Genomic DNA, 20,310 nt, shown 5'->3' with positions numbered 1-20,310 from the left:
TCACGCCCTCTTGCCTGTATTGCAAACGCTTTGGCTAAGAGCCATCTCCCAGGTCCTGATTCATAGTGCTTGCCAGTGTCCGTGGTGCAAGCGCTCCTACAAAGGGCAGTGTACATAGCCAAAGTGAATCCCTACCTCGTGATCCCAGAATTGGGAAGAGGTGCTCACTGTGAGCTCTTGCTTGAGGGTATAAGCTCTCTCTGCTCCAGAGAGTAATATTGGCAGGGCAGCATTCTTCTTTGTGGTGAGGATGGGCAAATATGAGGAATTGTTTCATGATCTTAAGTGCAATTCTATTTCTCAAACTTGTGGACTTTCCACATGGGCGCCAAGCCACCCATGACCAAACCATCGGAAGCCTCAGTCATTCTTACTGTTTGCCTTACCCTCTTGATTTTCTCTTCTCTAATTAATTTAATTAAGGCTATTCCAGGGAGGAGCTACACCCCATCATTTGTTAGCTCTGATGGTTGTTTTTCCTTCCCACCTCAAGAAATCTAGCATGCCAGCATCACTATGACTACCATGTCCCTGGGCACACACTCGAATGCTCTGTCTGTTTGTCCTTTAGTCCTATGCAAGTGTCTTGCTGACATATGCTTTGTGACCACCTGTTTTTTTAATGAAATATTAAAAGAACAGCTAATTTTTTGTACTTCCCTTCAATGTTCTGTCTGAATCATTAGTGATGCTACTTTCCAAGAAAATAGTTCAGAGACTGTTGGCTAAGACCAATCTTACTTCTTTCCCAGTAATTCTTTGTGTCCAGAGAATTGAGATCACTTTGTGTCACCATGTCTCTATTGACATCACTTGTCCTCTTGGTCCCAGAGCTTTCTATTCTTCAAGTGGGTCTTTCTCTTGTTCACATCTTTTAAAAAATGTTTCTACTACTGAGTTTAGAATAAGGTCTAAAACATTTATCTTGGCCACAAAGTTCTTATTCAAACTGTTTCTACTACAGACAGTGTTGTATAGCATTTAGGGGTTTGGGATTCAACTTCTGTGAATTCTGTAACTTTGGAAATAGCTTTTAATCTCTCTGTACCTCAGTTTGCTCATCACCTTAAGGAGAAAACAGGAGGTGCTCAGGTAGCTAGGGTTTTGTAAATGACTTTCTAAGTATAAAGAGCTTAGTGCCTAATGCATAGAACAGCAAGTGTTAACTCTTCGTTGCTTCCTCCCTTCTGCTTCAGAAAGAGTCTTTCTGCGACTCTTTCAATTCCTGATTGACAGAAGGAAATTGACGCAAGCTACTCCTACTTCCGGTCAAGTTCCCTTTTCATCTGTCATTTCTCAGATGAGTTCTCCTTGACCCCACAGTGGTTATTTGGAGACCCCACGGTTGTGCCTCATCACAGAATTTACAGTTGCCCTGTCTTCCCACCATCCATGTTTTCTGCATCTACAGATTCACCAAACCTTACATCAAAAATGTTTGAAAGGTTTGATAGGATGGCTCAGTGGATGATGTGCTTGTTGTGCAGACATGAAGTCCTCAGAATACATATAAAAAAGTCAGGTGGTTGCAATCCTAGAGCTGGGGAAGTAGAGAAAAGAGTGTAGGGCTGTCTTGCCTAGATGAATCTGCTACCTCCAGGGTCCATAAAATTTTCTGAAAAATGAGGTACAGAACAAGTGAAGGGGGATCCCAAGTCAGCTGGCCTTCACACACACAGACATGCCAGTGTACACACACAGACAGGAACACATACCACAAAGCATATGCCTGAGAAAAATTACATCTGCACTGACTATGTACTGACTTCTTTTTATCATCCCTTGAAAATATATATCATAACAATCATAGAACATTGTTGCTCTATTGTGTTTATAAGCAGCATAGAGATGTAAAGTCCACAAGAGGATATGCATAGCTTATTTGTAAATGTTGTATCATCTTTAGCATGAACTAGAGCATCCTTGGATGTGGCACCCCGTGAACATCCTAGGAACAGATCCCATGGGCTATCTGTCTATCTCCATTCTACTTGCTTCATAACTTTGTAAAGTCCAGCTCAGGCCTGATGCAGTGATGCTTTTTACTCAGTTGTCTTTACTTTTTGAGACAAATTCTTGCTATGTAGCCTTTGCCATGTAGACTGCCCTTGAATTCATGGTGATTCTGCTGCCTCAGCTTCCCAAGTGCTGGGATTAGAAGTATGTACATCATGCTCAGCTTTTATGTGGTATCCTAATGTTTGTTTGATCAGAAGAACCATTGGGGAGTCTGATTTGTGACTTTTGGTATCAGCTTAATCCCTGGATCTTTACGTTTCCTCCCCTCCAGTCCCCCCATGGCCTTCCTTCATTCGACTTGTATAACTTATGAGTTTTTTCTCTTTGAAAGAGGAACACACATCATCTGAAAATGCCTCACCACTGATTTGCTCTGGCGTGTCATATACTCTCCTTGAGAGTTATCAAGACATCAGGGGAATAAGTGAGAGGTAGAAATAAATCAATACAAGTAAATGATGAAGTCGAGCAGGCAAAGATTACCTTCTGAAACTCTACCTGTTACCAAAATAATGTCTTTGAATTGTTCCCTTGACAGAGACAGAAAATTCTTTCAACCAGTGACACAAATGCACTATAGTTTTCAATGCATTCAGGACACCTTGAGCCTCTAAGCTCACACCTTTTGTTCATTTTGCTGACATCTATATATTTCTTTCTTTCTTTCTATCTATCTATCTATCTATCTATCTATCTATCTATCTATCTATCATCTATCTATCTACCTATTTATCTTTCATCTATATAGCAGCAAGTAGTCCTGTGGTCAGCTTTGAACTTGCAGCATTTCTGTTCTTGGTAGCTCATTCTTGGTCTACTACTCCCATGGCCCACATGTTTCTTGACTTGTTCAGCTTGCTTTTGCTTCACTAGGGAGAGATCCCTGCTTCATCTAGGTCACCACACTGGAAGTCAAGATGACACCCCCAAATCTAAACATGATCTTCCCAAGACCCAACTTTACTAAAGATTCACTGACTCAGTATATTTTCAAAACCAAACCCTAGCTAAGGACCTGGTGCTCTGAGCAATAGCTCTTCTTAGATATTACAGTTCCCAGTAACCACAGTTTGTCACTTCTTACAGTGCCACTTCCTGGCCTTGAAACAACGCTGAGTTTGCAATCATTTGTCAAGCTGGTATTGTGTATGGTATTCTTAAGGTTGGCAAAAGGATTTTAGTTTTTTCCTTTATTCTTTTTTGTCACTTATATTCATACACACTTCCTGGCCTTCTCTGTCTTCCCTTCTCCTCTCTTGTTGGTCACCTTCATTTTCTCAGATAGGGTCCCCTCTGCTTTCATGTAATTTACTCTCTCTCTCTCTCTCTCTCTCTCTCTCTCTCTCTCTCTCTCTCTCTCTCTTATTTTGCACTTCTCTTTTTTCAGCAGTCAAGATTTGTTTCTCATACAAATAGCTTTGTCTACTAAGTGACGCAAAGGAGAATTCTCTTATGCCATGACATACTCTAAGAAATGTATTTTCTTTTGAATTCTTTCATGTGTCTATATGTCTGCATGAGTGCATATGTTGAATGAAAACAACTTTTTTGGGGGGGCAGGAGATCCAACACAGTCATCTATTCACCCCAGGTAGTGACCAAAGCTCTGATACCAAGAAAGTCCAACTTGATGACTCAGATAGTTTAACTGGGCTTACTTAGAAGAGTATGGGTGAGGAGTTAATTGCAGGAGCAAAGACTGCTGTATCACCAAAGCCCAAAGCAGCATGGGTAACAGCTCTCAAAGCTGGGAAACTGGAGTATACCGCACAGCCTGCAGGAGTAGCTGTATAGGGCTGGAGTAAGTCTTATTTTTCCAGGTGTTTAGGTGCTGTGAACATCTTCCAAGAAGCTTTTCCGGCTTTCATCTCTTCCTGGTAGCTGGTCTGACCTTGCAGCTTGTCTTAACATTCTTTTTTGGCCCAGTGTCCTTAGTCTGAGGAGGTACCCTCAGCCTTTATTGCTTACTCTGGCAGGGAGGAGCCTAGTGAACTTAGTCAGTTTTAAGAACTTCCGGAAGCTATTTTGAGCTCTTTACTGTTCTGCTTAAAGAGTCTTCCCCCACAGGATGGACTCTTTCAATCTCAGAGGAGGCTGTTACACAGCAGGAGGCTGTTACACAACAGGAGGCTGTTACACAGCAGTATGTAGAAGCCAGATGTCAACGTTGACAACCTTGAGTGTCATTCACAGCAGCCATCCACTTTGTTCTTGAAACACGATTCTTCAGTTGACTGGACATTGATTATTCTGCTAGTATGCCTGTTGAAAGAGCCCTTAGGATCTGCCTGTCTCTACCTCTCCATACCCACAATTCTTTTAAAATGTGATTTCTGGGATCAAACCAAATGCTTGCTTTTACAGCAAGTGTTTTACCAACTGCACTTAACTCCCAGCACTCTACTGAATTCTTTAAAAGTTAAGTGAAATGTAGAAGTGAGTATCTCTGTTTAAAAAGAGGGTCTTTATGGAAATTAAAGCAATAATAACTTATAGAGTGTCATATTCTTTTAGTATTGTTTGTGAAATGATAACCATTCAAGACCATTGTGGCTTCTATTGTGAGAAAAGAGGTTTTCTAGGGATTACAAATCCTAGAATATTCTTATAGATCCCCAACATCCAAGCAGGGAGCCAGACACCAAGGTATTGAGGTAGGTGCAGGGAAGGGTATGGAGAAGAAGAGATCTGACACTCATTACCAGGAGTCTTACCAAATGAATGGAATCCAGGTTCAGTGAGAGACCTTCTTCCCAGGAGAAGAGCACAGCAAGGGTTATCCCTGATATTCACTGAAAACATATACATTCAAGTAAAATTATACAGGCTGAGTAGGTTGTATTTATGTACTTAGGAGTATACACACATACCTATACACATACACATTTAACAATTTAATTAATAAAATTTGGAAACATGAATTTGAAAGAGAGCAAGGAGGAATATATGAGAGGAGTAAAGAAGGAAAATGGAAGGGGGAATGATGTAACTACATTATATATCAGGAATAAAAGAAATAATAAAAAATTCATATTATCTGTGCTAAAAACAAAACAAAACAACAACACCACGAAACAAAGTAAGAGGCCCTGATCTATGATCATAGAGAATGTCACAAGGAGTCTTCTTAATGTTACTTTCTTTTCCCCCAGAGCAGTAGTATTTGGTTTTACTCTAGGTTCCTGGGTTATCTAGACTCTGGTTCTTGGTCACCAAAAAGTTGCTCAGCAATGATCAAAGAAACTTCCTCCTGCAGCATATGGGAATATGTTCAGAGACCCAAAGCCAGACATTATGCAGAGAATGAGAGACCTTGGAACACTCATCCCTAAATGGGATCAGGGAACCCTATGACCAATGAGGCTGAAGGAATGTAAGAGACAGAGGGAAGTAAGGACTCCAAAACAAAAACAAAAGCAAAACCCCAAGGTCCTCTAAATTAACTCTTATTGTCAATGCTCGCAGGACCTCACAGAGACCGAGGCAGCAAGCTCAGAGCCTGCACAGGTCTGCACCAGGTCCTCCTCAGGGTATATATTATGCCTTTCAATGTTAGTGTCTTTATGGGATTCCTGAGTGTGTGAATGACTGGATCTCTGATTCTCTTCTCTTGTCCTGCCAGCTAGCCACTACGCCAGTTCTCTGAAGAAGGTAGACATGGGTGTCAGTGGTTTGCAGGGACAAAGCTTGGTTTTCCTGGAGCAAAAGTTGTTTACTTTTGGTAATATTCACCTTTCTTAATCGTTTTCTATTTTGTGGTGAAAAACCTCTGACTTCTGGTGATTAACACCTGTTGTTTAGCAGCAGGGGTATCGGTAAAGCAATTAGCTTACTCTTTATTCTTTTACTCTTAAGCCCCTTGCTGACCAGGCAAGAGCTCACAGGGTTAAAACTACTCACTCAGAATGAAGCAGAAAAAGAAGCTCCTAAGGGGTTTGCAACTTCAGAGGAAGAACAACAAACCAGAACCGCCCTCCCACCCCCACACACACCAGAGCTCCCAGGGACTAAGCCACCAAACAAGAAGTACACATGGCTCCAGCTTCATACCTAGCAGAGGACAGCCTTGTCAGGCAGGCATCAATGGGAGGAGAGGTCCTTAGTCCTGTGAAGGCTTAATACCCTAGTATAGGGGAATTGAGGGCAGGGAAGCAGGAGTGGGTGGAGGGGGAGGGGGTATGGGATAGGTGTTTCTAGGAGGGGGGAACCAGAAAAGGGGAGAAAATCTGAGATGTAAATAAAGAAAACATCCAATAAAAAAAGAAAGAAAAAGAAGCTCCATTCATTTTTACAAACATATATATATATATATATATATATATATATATGCATATATATATACACACACACACATACATATCTTACACATATTTGATGGATAAAATAAAGCTTCATAGAGCAAGTTCCATCCAACCTTTATTCACTCATACAAGAAAAACATACATTCTGGGTGAAGTTGGAGAAAGCCACACCATCATTTACTTTTGGTTCTTAGGTCTTATTCTCTCTCAGGATAACTGATCACATGGTTTTCCAACCGTTTTTACATGTTATAAGTTCATAGCAAGTTCCAGTCAAAAGTTCCTGTCATAAAGGCATGCATAGTTCATGTCATAAAGAGTTGCAACAGAAATGTTAGACTAGTTCCTGACTAAACATTTATTATCTGTTACTAGCTCTATACGTTCATTATAAGTTTAAAACAATAATTCTTATAGCATAAATTATTTTTAGTATGGTTTTGTCAGGAGACAAATCATCTGCCTTGTGTCTCATTAGTTTTGAAGTTCTGTCTAGATAAACTAGTCAATGTTTTATTTTTTTTGCCCTTGAACCTACAATAAATTGTCCATTCTCAGTTTACGACCTTTAGTTACCAGATAATGGTCTCACAGCTAACCTAGAAGGAATATTTTTCCTGACTGTAAACTTGTTCCAAGCCTGCATTTTTATCCTAGTGCCATTAGGCCATGACACATAAAGGTTTTCAGAGTCCTATTTATAGCTTTTAGGGGGCTAGAAACTACATGTATAAATTTAGGAATTTTATAGGAATTATGAAGTCATCAATTTGTCTACAAGGCATTATTGCATGACCATGCATCTTTATGTTGATCTGCAGAAAATCTGCTCAATAGGGTGGGTTGATGCCTAGGAATCCTTAGACTATATAATAGTGACAGGAAAGGCATATCAGTAGCAAGAAGCAATCCTGGGATGAAGCCTCTTGGGACCTTGCATCAGAGTTCAACTATTGCAGGCCTTGCAAACTGGTAATCTATCTCCAGAAATGCCATTTGCAGGCTTTTAACCTTTCCTAGATGGTTTCTGACACTCTTGGGATATTTTTCTTCTTTTTGTTTGTCTTGTTCAATTCCAATGATTAGTTTTGTTTTTTTCATGTTATGTTATATTATATTACATTTTGTATATTATTATCCCTTAAAAGTCTGATTGTTTTCTAAAGAGAGACAGAAAGGGAATGGATCTGCATGGGAGAAAAGATGGGTAAACTGTGAGGAATAGAAGGGGGGGGACATATTATGTGAGATAAAAATCTATATTTAATAAAAGAAAAAAAGAATAATCACATTTTGTTAAAAATGAGTGAATGATTAAATAAAAGAAAGGGAGAGAGAGAGAGAGAGAGAGAGAGAGAGAGAGAGAGAGAGAACAATTGAGGAAAGCCCCTGAAGTCAACCTCTGGCTTCTACATGTGCACACACACACACACACACACACACACACCACACTACATTCATTGCATCCAACACAAATGAAAGAGAAATACAAACTTAAATAATCTTTGTAGCTTATAAAAACTTAGTTCAATGTTAAAATTTTTAAATAATTAACTATATGAAAAATGACTGAGGTTTAATGTATACCTAATAAGTAGTCTCATCTCAGCCACTAAGCTTAGCCATGAAGCAGAACTTACTGCACAATGCTTTTGCTTTCAGTCCAGCTAGTTTTTATTGACATTGTCTTTGACACCGCACCCTCCCTTTCCCTTTGTTCTGTCTGAGTGACAGGACATTTTCTCAATAATCTTTGTGAGGCTGGTAAAATCTTAGCAACAAAACATAGTGTTTAAGTGCATACGTGTTTGACAAATGATGTGCTGTAGGGGCTTGGAAGAGGGCTCAGTCAGTAAAATGCTCGCGAGCATCGAGCAAGCATGAAGATCTGAGGTTAATCCCCAGCAGCCACGTGAAAACTAGACATAGGTCTGGAACAACTACTTAGCACTTAAGAGCACTGGGTACTCTTCTGGAGGACTAGGAGTGGATTCTTAGCACTCACATGGTGGCTAACAAACACCTGTGACTCTAGTTCCAAGGTATCCAGTGCCCTCTCTGGCCTGTTAGAATTGGATACACATGTGAAGGCAAAATGCTCATGCAAATAAAATAATTCTCAAAAAATAAAGATAAAAATATTGGAGATTATGGCTGGTACTTAAGCCTAACACTGGGGAGCAGAGACAGGTACATTTCTGGGTGTCTTTGGCTAGCTAGTTTATCTTAGTAACCCCAGTTCTCAGTGAGAGACCCAATATGGTAAAACAAGGAGGACATCACCTAAGGAACAACATCCAAAGCCGACCACTATTATCCTCATGCATATATTCCTGTGCGTGCACATTCACTCACACATGCACAACGTGCGTGCGCATGTGCACACACACACACACACACACACACACACACACTCACACAGAGTATGATAGGGATCAGCAATATTTCCATTCACCTGACAGGTATATTGATCAACATGCAAACTCATGTCCCAGATATGATGAGTTCAGCCGACCACTCCTGTTGTCTGCTTCTAGAAGCCCTTGGAAAGAACTGCTTACCTATTTTCATGAAGATTCTCTGTGGCTCAGAGATTTTCCCTCTTAGCACTGAACTCCCATGCTAGGGAACTTATTTCATGTTAACGAGTGACAAGCTGGTAAACTGGTTGATTCCCCTGGTTTTGATACTCATGCCTTTTATAATTAGCACACATTATCCTGCTTTTATACAGACAATAACAACTATAACATTAAATGTTTGGCCAAGCCCTTCAGACGGGGTGGTGGGGGGGATCATGCTCTGCCACTAAGCCTGAATTGGACTGTCATTTAACCTCGTGGGTTGCAGTTTCTAAAGCTTGAAATGGACTGATAATCATTTCCTCATTTGTCCCAAGGATTCAACAAATAATCAATAATGCCTTTTCTGTGAAAATAACTTAGGTTTCATATCCAGAAAAAATACAGACATGTCAAGAACCCCTAAAATGTTTTTAGTATGTCATTCACTCAGCTATTGTCTTCTTCATGTCAAAGATTTGAACTTTTATTTTAAGGACTAACATTTAAAATATTTGTTTTCATTACCCGTTTGTGTGGAGGTGTGTGCACAGGGGAGTGCAGGTTCACATTGGGTATGGAGGCTTTGGGTCTCCCTGCAGCTGGAGCTGCAGTTGCAGTGAGCCACCTGATGAGGGCGCTATGCACAAAACTCAGGTCCTCTGGATGCGCTAGCTTAACACTATGAGATAATCATTGCTGCTGCCTAGCCATATAAAATTCCAGTGCATAGAATTTTATTTTCTTTCTTTTTTATTGAATATTGTCTTCATTTACATTGCCAATGGTGAAACCTTTCCCAATATCCTCCCTCCCCTAAGACCCCCAACCCTTCCTCCCTCCCCCTACCTCCACATATATGCCTTTCCACCCAACACACTCCCTCCTCCCCCCTTGGTTTCCCTTTGTTGGGGCCTCTGTTGAGCCTTCACTTGACCAAGGACCACTCCTCCCATTGATGCCCAACAAGGCCTTCCTCTGCCACATTTTTGGCTGGAACCATGTGTGCCCCTTGGTTGATGGTTCAGTCCCTGGGAGTCTTGGGGCATCTGGGTGGCCGAAATCATTGTTCTTCCCATGGGGCTGTAAACCCCTTCAGCTCCTCTGGACCATCCTCCAGCTCCTCCATTGTGGACCCCACACCCAGTCCAATAGTTGGTTGGTAGCATCTGCCTCTGTATTTGTAAGGCTCTGGCAGGGCCTCTCCAGAGACAACCATGGCATGCTCCTTTTGGTATACACTTCTTGTCATCCATAGTAGTGTCAGGGTTTGTTGACTGTTTATAGGATGAATCCCCAGGTAGGACAGTCTCTGGGTAGCCTTTACTTCAGTCTCTGCTCCACACATTGTCTTCCTTATTGTTCCTGTGAGTATTTTGTTCCCTTTCTTAGAGGAACTGAAGCACCCTCACTTAAGTTCTCCTTCTTCAGCTGGGTGACTTGTAACTTGTTTATTTTGAGCTTTTGGGCTAACATCTGCTTATTAGTGAGTGCATACCATGTGTGTTCTTTTGTGATTGGGTTGCCTTGCTCAGGATGATACTTTCTAATGCCATCCATCTGCCTAAGAATTTCATGAATTCATTATTTTTAATAGCTGAGTAGTATTTCAATGTGTATATATACCATAGTTTCTGTATCCATTTCCCTGTTGAGGGACATCTGGTCTCTTTCCATCTTCTGGCTATTATAAGTAAGGCAGCTATGAACATAGTGGAATATGTGTCCTTATTACATGTAGGAGCATCTTCTGGGTATATCCCCAGGAGTGATATAGCTGGGTCTGCTGGTAGTACTATGTCTAATTTTCTGAGGAATCGCCAAACTGATTTCCAGAGTGGTTTTACCAGCTTGCAATCCCACCAACAATGGAGAAGTGTTCCTTTTTCCCCCACATCCTCTCCAGCAACTGCTGTCCCCTGAGTTTTTCATCTTAGCCATTCTAACTGGTGTAAGGTGGAATCTCAGTGTTGTTTTGATTTGCATTTCCCTGAAAACTAACGATGCTGAACATTTCTTTAGGTGCTTTCGAGTTTCCTCAGTTGAGAATTTCCTGTTTAGCTCTGTACTCCATTTTTTAATAGGGTTATTTGACTCTCTGAAGACTAACTTCTTGAGTTCTTTGTATACATTGGATATTAGCCCTTTATCAGATGTAGGGTTGGTAAAGATCTTTTCGCAATTTGTTGGTTGCCATTTTGTCCTATTGTTTTACAGAAGCTTTGCAGTTTTATGAGGTCCCATTTGTTCATAGATTCTTGTTCTTAGAGTATAAGCTATTGGTGTTTTGTTCAGGAACTTTTCCCCTGTGCCCATGTGTTCAAGATTCGTCCCCACTTTTTTGCAGTATATTGCTTTCATTATGTTTAGGGGTGGGCCTTGGATTCCTGATCTCTCCAAGACTTTTATCATGAGGGATGCTGGATTTTGTCAAAAGCCTTTTCAACATCTAATGAAATGACCATGTGTTTTTTCCCCTTTAGTTTGTTTATGTAGTGGATTACATTGACAGATTTCCGTATATTGAAACATCCCTGCATCCCTGGGATGAAGCCTGCCTGATCGTGGTGAATTATAGTTCTGATGCATTCTGGATGCTCTAGCTTAATACCATGAGACAAGCCTTGCTCTTCCTAGCAATATAAAATTCGAGCGCATAGAATTTTCTTTTCTTTTTTTCTTTTTTTTTCAATTTTTTTATTCGATATATGTTTTATTTACTTTTCAAATGATTTCCCCTTTTCTAGACCCCCACTCCCTGAAAGTCCCATCAGCCCCCTTCCCTCCCCGTGTTTTCCCACCCAACCCTTCCCACTTCCCTTTTCTGGTTTTTCCCTATACTGCTTCACTGAGTCTTTCCAGAACAAGGGGCCACTCCTGCGTTCTTCTTGTACCTCATTTGATGTGTGGATTATGTTTTGGGTATTCCAGTTTTCTAGGTTAACACCCACTTATTAGTGAGTGCATACCATGATTCATCTTTTGAGTCTGGGTTACCTCACTTAGTATGATGTTCTTCAGCTTCATCCATTTGCCTAAGAATTTCATGAATTCATTGTTTCTAATGGCTGAATAGTACTCCATTGTGTATATATACCACATTTTTTGCATCCACTCTTCTGTTGAGGGATATCTGGGTTCTTTCCAGCATCTGGGAATTATAAATAGGGCTGCTATGAACATAGTGGGACATGTATCCTTATTAAATGATGGGGAATCTTCTGGGTATATGCCCAGGAGTGGTATAGCAGGATCTTCTGGAAGTGAGGTGCCCAGTTTTCGGAGGAACCGCCAGACTGATTTCCACAGTGGTTGTACCAGTTTGCAACCCCACCAGCAGTGGAGGAGTACTTCTCTTTCTCCACATCTTCGCCAACATCTGCTGTCTCCTGAATTTTTAATCTTAGCCATTCTGACTGGTGTAAGGTGAAATCTCAGGGTTGTTTTGATTTGCATTTCCCTAATGACTAATGAAGTTGAGCATTTTTTTAAGATGCTTCTCCGCCATCCAAAGTTCTTCAGGTGAAAATTCTTTGTTTAACTCTGTACTCCATTTTTTAATAGGGTTATTTCGTTTTCTGGAGTCTAACTTCTTGAGTTCTTTATATATATTGGATATTAGCCCTCTATCTGATGTAGGGTTGGTGAAGATCTTTTCCCAATTTGTTGGTTGCTGATTTGCCCTTTTGATGGTGTCCTTTGCCTTACAGAAACTTTGTAATTTTATGAGGTCCCATTTGTCAATTCTTGATCTTAGAGCATAAGCTATTGGTGTTCTGTTCAGGAACTTTCCCCCTGTACCTATGTCCTCAAGAGTCTTCCCAAGTTTCTTTTCTATTAGCTTCAGAGTGTCTGGCTTTATGTGGAGGTCCTTGATCCATTTGGAGTTGAGCTTAGTACAAGGAGACAAGGACGGATCAATTTCCATTCTTCTGCATGCTGACCTCCAGTTGAACCAGCACCATTTGTTGAAAAGGCTATCTTTTTTACATTGGATGTTTTCCGCCCCTTTGTCAAGGATCAAGTGGCCATTGGTGTGTGAGTTCATTTCTGGATCTTCAATCCTGTTCCATTGATCCACCTGCCTGTCACTGTACCAATACCATGCAATTTTTAACACTATTGCTCTGTAGTATTACTTGAGGTCAGGGACACTGATACCCCCAGAATTTCTTTTATTGTTGAGAATAGTTTCAGCTATCCTAGGTTTTTTGTTATTCCAGATGAATTTGAGGATTGCTCTTTCTAACTCTGTGAAGAATTGAGTTGGGATTTTGATGAGTATTGCGTTGAATCTGTATATTGCTTTTGGCAAAATGGCCATTTTAACTATATTAATCCTGCCAATCCATGACTATGGGAAGTTTTTCCATTTTTTGAGGTCTTCTTCCATTTCCTTCTTCATAGTCTTGAAGTTCTTGTCATACAGATTTTTTACATGTTTGGTAAGAGTCACACCAAGGTACTTTATACTGTTTGTGGCTATTGTAAAGGGGGTCATTTCCCTAATTTATTTCTCAGCCTGCTTATCCTTTGAGTATAGGAAGGCTACTGATTTGCTTGAGTTGATTTTATAACCTGCCACTTTGCTGAAGTTGTTTATCAGCTGTAGGAGTTCCCTAGTGGAGTTTTTTGGGTCACTTAGGTAGACTATCATATCATCTGCAAATAATGATAGTTTGACTTCTTCCTTTCCAATTTGTATCCCTTTGACCTCCTTATGTTGTCTAATTGCCCGAGCTAGTACCTCAAGTACATTATTGAAAAGATAAGGAGAAAGTGGGCAGCCCTGTCTAGTCCCTGATTTTAGTGGGATTGCTTCAAGTTTCTCTCCATTTAGTTTGATGCTGGCTACCCAAATAGATCATCTAAACAGTCCCATAACCCATAAAGAAATAGAAGGGGTCATAGAAAGTCTTCCAACCAAAAAAAGCACAGGACCAGATGGTTTCAGTGCAGAATTCTATCAGACCTTCAAAGAAGACCTAACACCAATACTCTTCAAACTATTTCACAAAATAGAAACAGAAGGAACCCTACCCAATTCCTTCTACGAAGCCACAATTACGCTGATAACAAAACCACACAAAGATCCAACAAAGAAAGAGAACTTCAGACCAATTTCCCTTATGAACATCAATGCAAAAATACTCAATAAAATTCTTGCCAACCGAATCCAAGAATACATCAAAACGATCATCCACCATGATCAAGTAGGCTTTAGCCCAGGGATGCAGGGTTGGTTCAATATACAGAAATCCATCAATGCAATCCACTACATAAACAAACTCAAAGAAAAAAAAAACACATGGTCATTTCATTGGATGCTGAAAAAACATTTGCCAAAATTCAGCATCCTTTCACGCTTAAAGTCTTGGAAAGAACAGGAATTCAAGGCCCATACCTAAACATAGTAAAAGCACTATAGAATTTTATTTTCAATTTGAATCTTATCTTTTACATGTGTGTTCAGGCATAGGTTTGCTGAGAGGGACACATGGACATCAGAGAACTGTTGGTAGACAGTTCTCTTCTTTCTATATGGATACTACCAACTGAGCAATCCCTTCTCTCTCCTTCCCCTCCCTTCCATTTTCTTTCCTTCCCTCTCCTGCCTCTCTCCTCTGTATGCTTGTACGTATGTATGTATGTATGTATGTATGCATGTATGTATATATGTATCATCTACCTACATACCTACCTACCTATCTATTTGCCTGCTACATTGTCTGTTCTTGCCACAGGTCTTGCTGTGAACCTTAGACCAACCTCCATTTTGCCATCCTTCCTCCTTCCAAGTCTTGAACTCAGTTTAGTAACATGTAAATTAAACAATTTTAGAATAAAGAAACAGTTAGTAACCAAATCTATCAATGTTTTGCAGGTTATGAAGACAATGACATCTGTATAACCTCATTGCACCAGATAAAAACTGTGACCGAACAGGTAGTTCAGGGTGACGGAAATCCTGCATCTGCCCAGGCAGCCAAACCCACCGCCATGTCTCAGTCCCGGAACCAGTCCCGGAACCACGCGGCAGTGCTGGTCGGGCCTCTGGAGCCCTCCTTTCAGTCTGGAATCCTGAGGACGATGTCTCAAAGAGATGTCCGGGCTGAGCTCTTCCTGCGAAGCTTCCTCATGTGGGCCGACACCGTGGAAATGCTGCGTGTGGCTGGGCATCAGAAGGTGTACAAGTCAGCCTGGGTGTATCCAGTCTATATATTCAGTTTCATCTCTCTCCTGCGAATGGTCTTCACACCCAAGAACCCTCTCCTCAACTCCCTGGGAATCCTGATGCAAGATTTACCCTTCATTTTTCTTAGACTCAGTTTAATCATTGCCCTGGGGACGATCACGCCAGTACTGGGTCTTTGTAAAAATGTCCTTGTGACTGTGTCATATATTTATTTCAATTACGTAACCAAACTCAGGCCTTTCTCTGCCTTTGAAACCTCTCCATTTTAAACAGCAAATGTTAAGATAGTAAGTCCTTCTGATTATGCATGTAAACGCATTTGTAAAGTTTTTCTAGGCATAAGCTTTTATGGTATATAGAATTAACCATTTCCAACCTGTATCGTAGCTTTATAAAGACAATGACATCTGTATAACCTCACTGTAGCAGATAAAAACTGTGACCAAACAGGTAGTTCAGGGTGACAGAAATCCTGCATCTGCCCAGGCAGCCAAGCCCATATATATATATATATATATATATATATATATATATATATATATATATGGTGCTACTTTTAAACAAAATTATAATTCTCCAAGTTGCATCTTCCAGGCTTCCAGAAGGCTTAGTTGTTAACTTTAGATATGCATGTTCAACTTTTGGCTAAAAATCACTCTTTAATAAAGCCTTTTTAGAAATGACAGGAGCCACACGAGATAGCTTAAGATCTTTAGATCTAAAGCTTGTTAACTTTAGATATGCATGTTCAACTTTTGGCTAAAAATCACTCTTTAATAAAGCCTTTTTAGAAATGACAGGAGCCACACGAGATAGCTTAAGAATGAGATTTTTAGCTTGAGTCCATTGAAGAACATTTTGTGGCTTAGTTATTTGAAATTAGTTTTAGAAAATAACTTGAGGCTATTGAATTTATTTTAGAGTTTGTCTTAAAACTGGAGTTTTAGGGTCTTGTTCAAACTTAAAATTACACTCTGTGTGTGTGTGTGTGTGTGTGTGTGTGTGTATGTGTGTGTGTGAGTGTGTGAGTGTTTTCAGCAGTGAAGGTTGAACCCAGGGCACACTATCTTAGTAGTAGCACATACCTACCAATGAGCTACATCCCTGGCCTGAGAAATATGTTTCCTACTCCGCTGCAGTGGCCTCTATTAAGTTCATTGACTGCATAGAAAGCTAGGGTCTTCAGCAGGCAGCAGCTTGGCAAAGCTTCTTGGGCTGGTGCAGCTGGCAGTACTCCAGTGTTGAGGATGACGGAGCCAGGGTACATTGTGATTCCTAGATAAAATTTTATAATGGACACCATAAACTGAAGACAAAGTGTAAGAGTGTATCATATAGGGAGTGTGATGTCATCATAAAAAATCAAGTACAAGCCTTATTTAAAATGATATTTTGGAGTTAGTGCGACGCCAGAGGTGTCTTATGTTGCTCTAGGTCCCGAGTATTTTCATGCTCCAAAGACCATACACACAGCCATGAACTCTGCAGGTGCTGTGTCAGCACGGACACTCTTAACCAAGAGAGATTCTTTGTTTGTAAGAGAAGTTTGTAAGAAGTTTATCTCTGTAATGTGAAAGCAAATAGCGTATGAACAGATGAGTAACTCTGAGTGTTCCCGGCCTCCATCCGGTGCCCTCCCCCCACTCTGTGTGTTCCTGGCCTCCATCCTGCGCCCCTCCCCCAGTCCCCTTTCCCATTTTGCCTCATAGTTCTCACACTGTAGAGAAGATCTTGTTGTAATTGTTAAACCTTGCTTACCAGCTTGGCGATTTGGGGCTAGTTCCCTGAGTGCTGTGCCTCCCCCACCCCCACCCCCGTACGTAAAAGATAAACACAATATAAATACCTATTTAGTAGTGTCATGGGATTGTAGGATTTGGAATGCTCTCAATACAGTGTCGAACAAATAATAAGCCCTTAATAAATGCTGGGCAGTTAACGATACCGTCCCATATCCCCGCCCACCCTTTGAGAATAATAGTTTATATCTGGCATTTGTGAGATGTAACATGTAAGATCTCAAGGTTACCCCGGACTTCAAGTGTTTATCAATCACCCTTGTGGTCAGTGTGGTCAGTAGCAAATTGAGTTGTTAAATATTTAGATGAAAGTGAATTTGAAAAGCCACTCTACCACTTGAATAGAACTTCTGTGAGTTTTCAAAGAACTCAGACAACAGCCCTCTGTTTCTTTCTTTTATTTTAATTTTTTACTTTGGATGCAGGGTCTTACAATGTAGCCCAGGCCCGTCTGAACTTACTGTGGAGCCCAGGTGAGTCTGAACTTGAACTCACCACCTTCCTGCCTCTACCTTGCAGATGCTGGGATTACAGGGATGTGCATTGCTGAGGATTAAACACATCCTCACCAACACCACCTAAGCACCTGCTTCAAAGCCCCGCCCCACCAAAGCCACGCCCCACCAAGCCACGCCCTCAAAGCCACACCCCTCAAAGCCACACCCCTCAAAGCCACACTCCTCAAAGCCATGCCCCTAGACTGCACTTTCTGTGTCTGAACACTTTTTGACTATAGAGCTACTTTTCTTGGTTCCTCATTAACTTGACAATCCCGTAAGAGGAAGGTTGAGAATGTCTGGCTTAGCCACCTCTCTGTCTCTACCTGCCAATCCTATGGGTAGGTGCTCACAATGTTTCTAACATAAAATACATATCTTCTAAAATTAAGAAATGCCTCTAACCAAGTGACTAATTTACAATACTCATAAATGCAAAACTCGTTTACATAAATGTATATATCTTTATTTTGCAATTTTGACCAAATGGCACTCAGTAAACTTTAAAGTATTACCTGAGCTTAGTTCGCGTTTTGTGTCTGACCTTCAAACATGGCTATGCCTGATATCTGCGGATGTTAGCAATACTTGAAACAGATAATGAAGGCACATATAACAAACAGATCATGTAGGACAGGTAGAGCTTTGAGTCTCTAGCCTAACTGAGTGCGCGGATGTTTATAAAGCTCAAGTCTATGGTATTTAAGAGACATTACAAGAACTTATGTAAATGTAGCATTGATCATTCTACATTATGTAATTAAAATCTCTCTATATATAACTAAATTTATATATATTATGTATATTACTAAATTTGTATTATAATTCTTATAAGCTATTTATTATTGTTGGTATCAAGGTTTTGTGTCCTAATATAAAGCTTAATTTCTGCTGTAAAGTGTGACTACAGAAGCTGGAGAGATCTGTAACAGACTATGCTGTATTTAAATAAAATCTGAAGCTGCATGATAATTATGTATAGGTGTACTCTGGGGGCTGCGTCATTGAGTTCTTACATCTACCACTCTTCCAACACTTATCCCACCCCAATCCCCTCCAACCCCCCAACAATGGGTAGGAGAGAAAGAAGGTTAGAGGGGAAAGGGGTCATAGATCTTTTTAGACTACTTCCTGTGGACTAGGGACAACAAGTTCCCTGGGGCATGTCCAATCTTCATCATCAGAATATTGCTAAACAGCAGTCTAGCAATAGCAAAGACAGCAGCAGGAACCAGCAGCAGCAGGGATCAGTGGAGGAGGAGGGAGCAGCATCAGGGGAACAGCAGCAGCCACAGGCCTGCTCTGGGCTCTCCCATTTATACTCTCTCAGGAGTCCCCAGAATTCCAAACATAAACCATCTGAAGTCACGCCCCTCCTAAAGCATGAGACAATCACAATTCGTGTCTGTGGATACTCCGAAGCAGCCCCATAGCCCACACCTGGGATTAAGCAAAGACATGTTCACATAACACTACTGCTTTTTTTTTTTTTAAGAAATCAAAATTCTCACTACAATTATGTCTTCATTCAGTGTCAGCTTCATATAAAGTTAATTGCTGAGACACATAAAATGTATCTATGACTGGACTAGTGTCATATAACCATGTATATGGAAATTTAATGGTCTTTTTTTTTGGTGCCTATTCTTTCTGCAAGTTAATGTTGGTATTACAGTGTGCCAGTGTTACAGCCTGAGTGGTCAGTTAGCACGCCACTTCTCTGAGTGGCCATTGCCCTAAGGCATAAGAACCTAAAGAAAAAGGAAGGAGCTTGCTTTGCTTGCTGTGCACATTGCTGTGTGTAGGACATGGGCTGTGTTGCACAGGACTTGTTTTACCGACTACCTCAACAACCTTTTGTACCTAATAAATATTAAAGGTGTGTTGAATTGGATTTCACAAGAACAAGATACACCTCTTAGCCCTTATGGTGTCAAAACAACTCACTGCACCCTCTTGAGGAACAATAATAAAAAAAGGAAAAGCGTGAGTAATATCTGAAACAAAAGTCTTTGTATTGATTTTTTGTGGGATTTTATTTTTTGCCATTTTTGATCTTTAAAATTTATTTATTTAGCTATATACAAGGCCTCCATGTGTAGCCCTAGATTTCCTGGGATTTGCTACATAACCCAGGTTGTTCTCAAACTAGGAGTGATCCTTCTGCCTCTGTCTCCTGGGTGCTAGGGTGGTTACGGGTGTGTGCTGCCAAGCCCAGTTATTTTTACCTTTTAATTAAAATCCTGTGACGGAGTGGCTCCTTTGTTGTGAGGCTTGCTTCATTATGGGAGTGTGTTTACTTGTCCTTCAGTTGCCTGGCGGTCTTCCTCTCATCCCTCTTTCCAGTTCTTTAGTCATGTGGTAGAAACACGGAGGCAGCAAAATCAAAGCATGAGAATAGAGAAACAGGGGAGTGTATATATGCACACATGGGGACAAGTCCAGCCACCCTGAACAGAACACCAGTAGCTCAGGATCTAAGATCAACTACTGATACATGGGACTTTCATGAAAGTGACATGCTTCTGTAAGCCAAAGAACACTGTCAATAGGACAAAATGTCAACCTTCAGATTGGGAAAAGATCTTCATTAACCCCACATCCGATAGAGGGCTAATATCCAAAATATATAAAGAACTCATGAAGTTAGACTCCAACCCAATTAAAAAATGGGGTACAGAGCTAAACATAGAAATTTCAAGAGGAATCTCAAATGGCCGAGAGGTGTTCAAAGAGTCTGCAGATCCATCTTTTCAGCCCCGAGGTTAAAATCTTAGAATGTCAGTGAATTTTAGCCATTCAGTTCTGAAGGCTTCCATAATCCATTTGTCACCTGTCACTCTTCATCATTCATCCCTCAGACAGCTATAAGGACAATCCTAACATTCCTAAAAACAGTTTGAATAATCATGACCTTACCCTCCAAATACAAATACC

At 40.6% G+C, this 20,310-nt stretch overlaps 1 protein-coding gene across 1 annotated transcript in view; it reads left to right on the top strand.

Annotated features, from left to right (window-relative positions):
* Tmem236 (transmembrane protein 236) overlaps positions 1-15,380 on the top strand; it is a 53,486-nt gene extending 38,106 nt beyond the window's left edge. Inside the window, exon 4 of the mRNA XM_052157453.1 lies at positions 14,766-15,380. Within this exon, the coding sequence (XP_052013413.1) occupies positions 14,766-15,346 (581 nt within the window). The 3' untranslated portion in view covers positions 15,347-15,380. The remainder of the gene's footprint in view (positions 1-14,765) is intronic.
* The last annotated feature ends 4,930 nt before the right edge of the window (positions 15,381-20,310 follow it).

The sequence above is a fragment of the Apodemus sylvaticus genome, chromosome 14 (assembly GCF_947179515.1).
Source record: "Apodemus sylvaticus chromosome 14, mApoSyl1.1, whole genome shotgun sequence".
NCBI lineage: Eukaryota > Metazoa > Chordata > Mammalia > Rodentia > Muridae > Apodemus > Apodemus sylvaticus.
The sequence above is the reverse complement of the archived record's forward strand: the minus strand, read 5'-3'. Positions and strand labels throughout refer to the sequence as shown.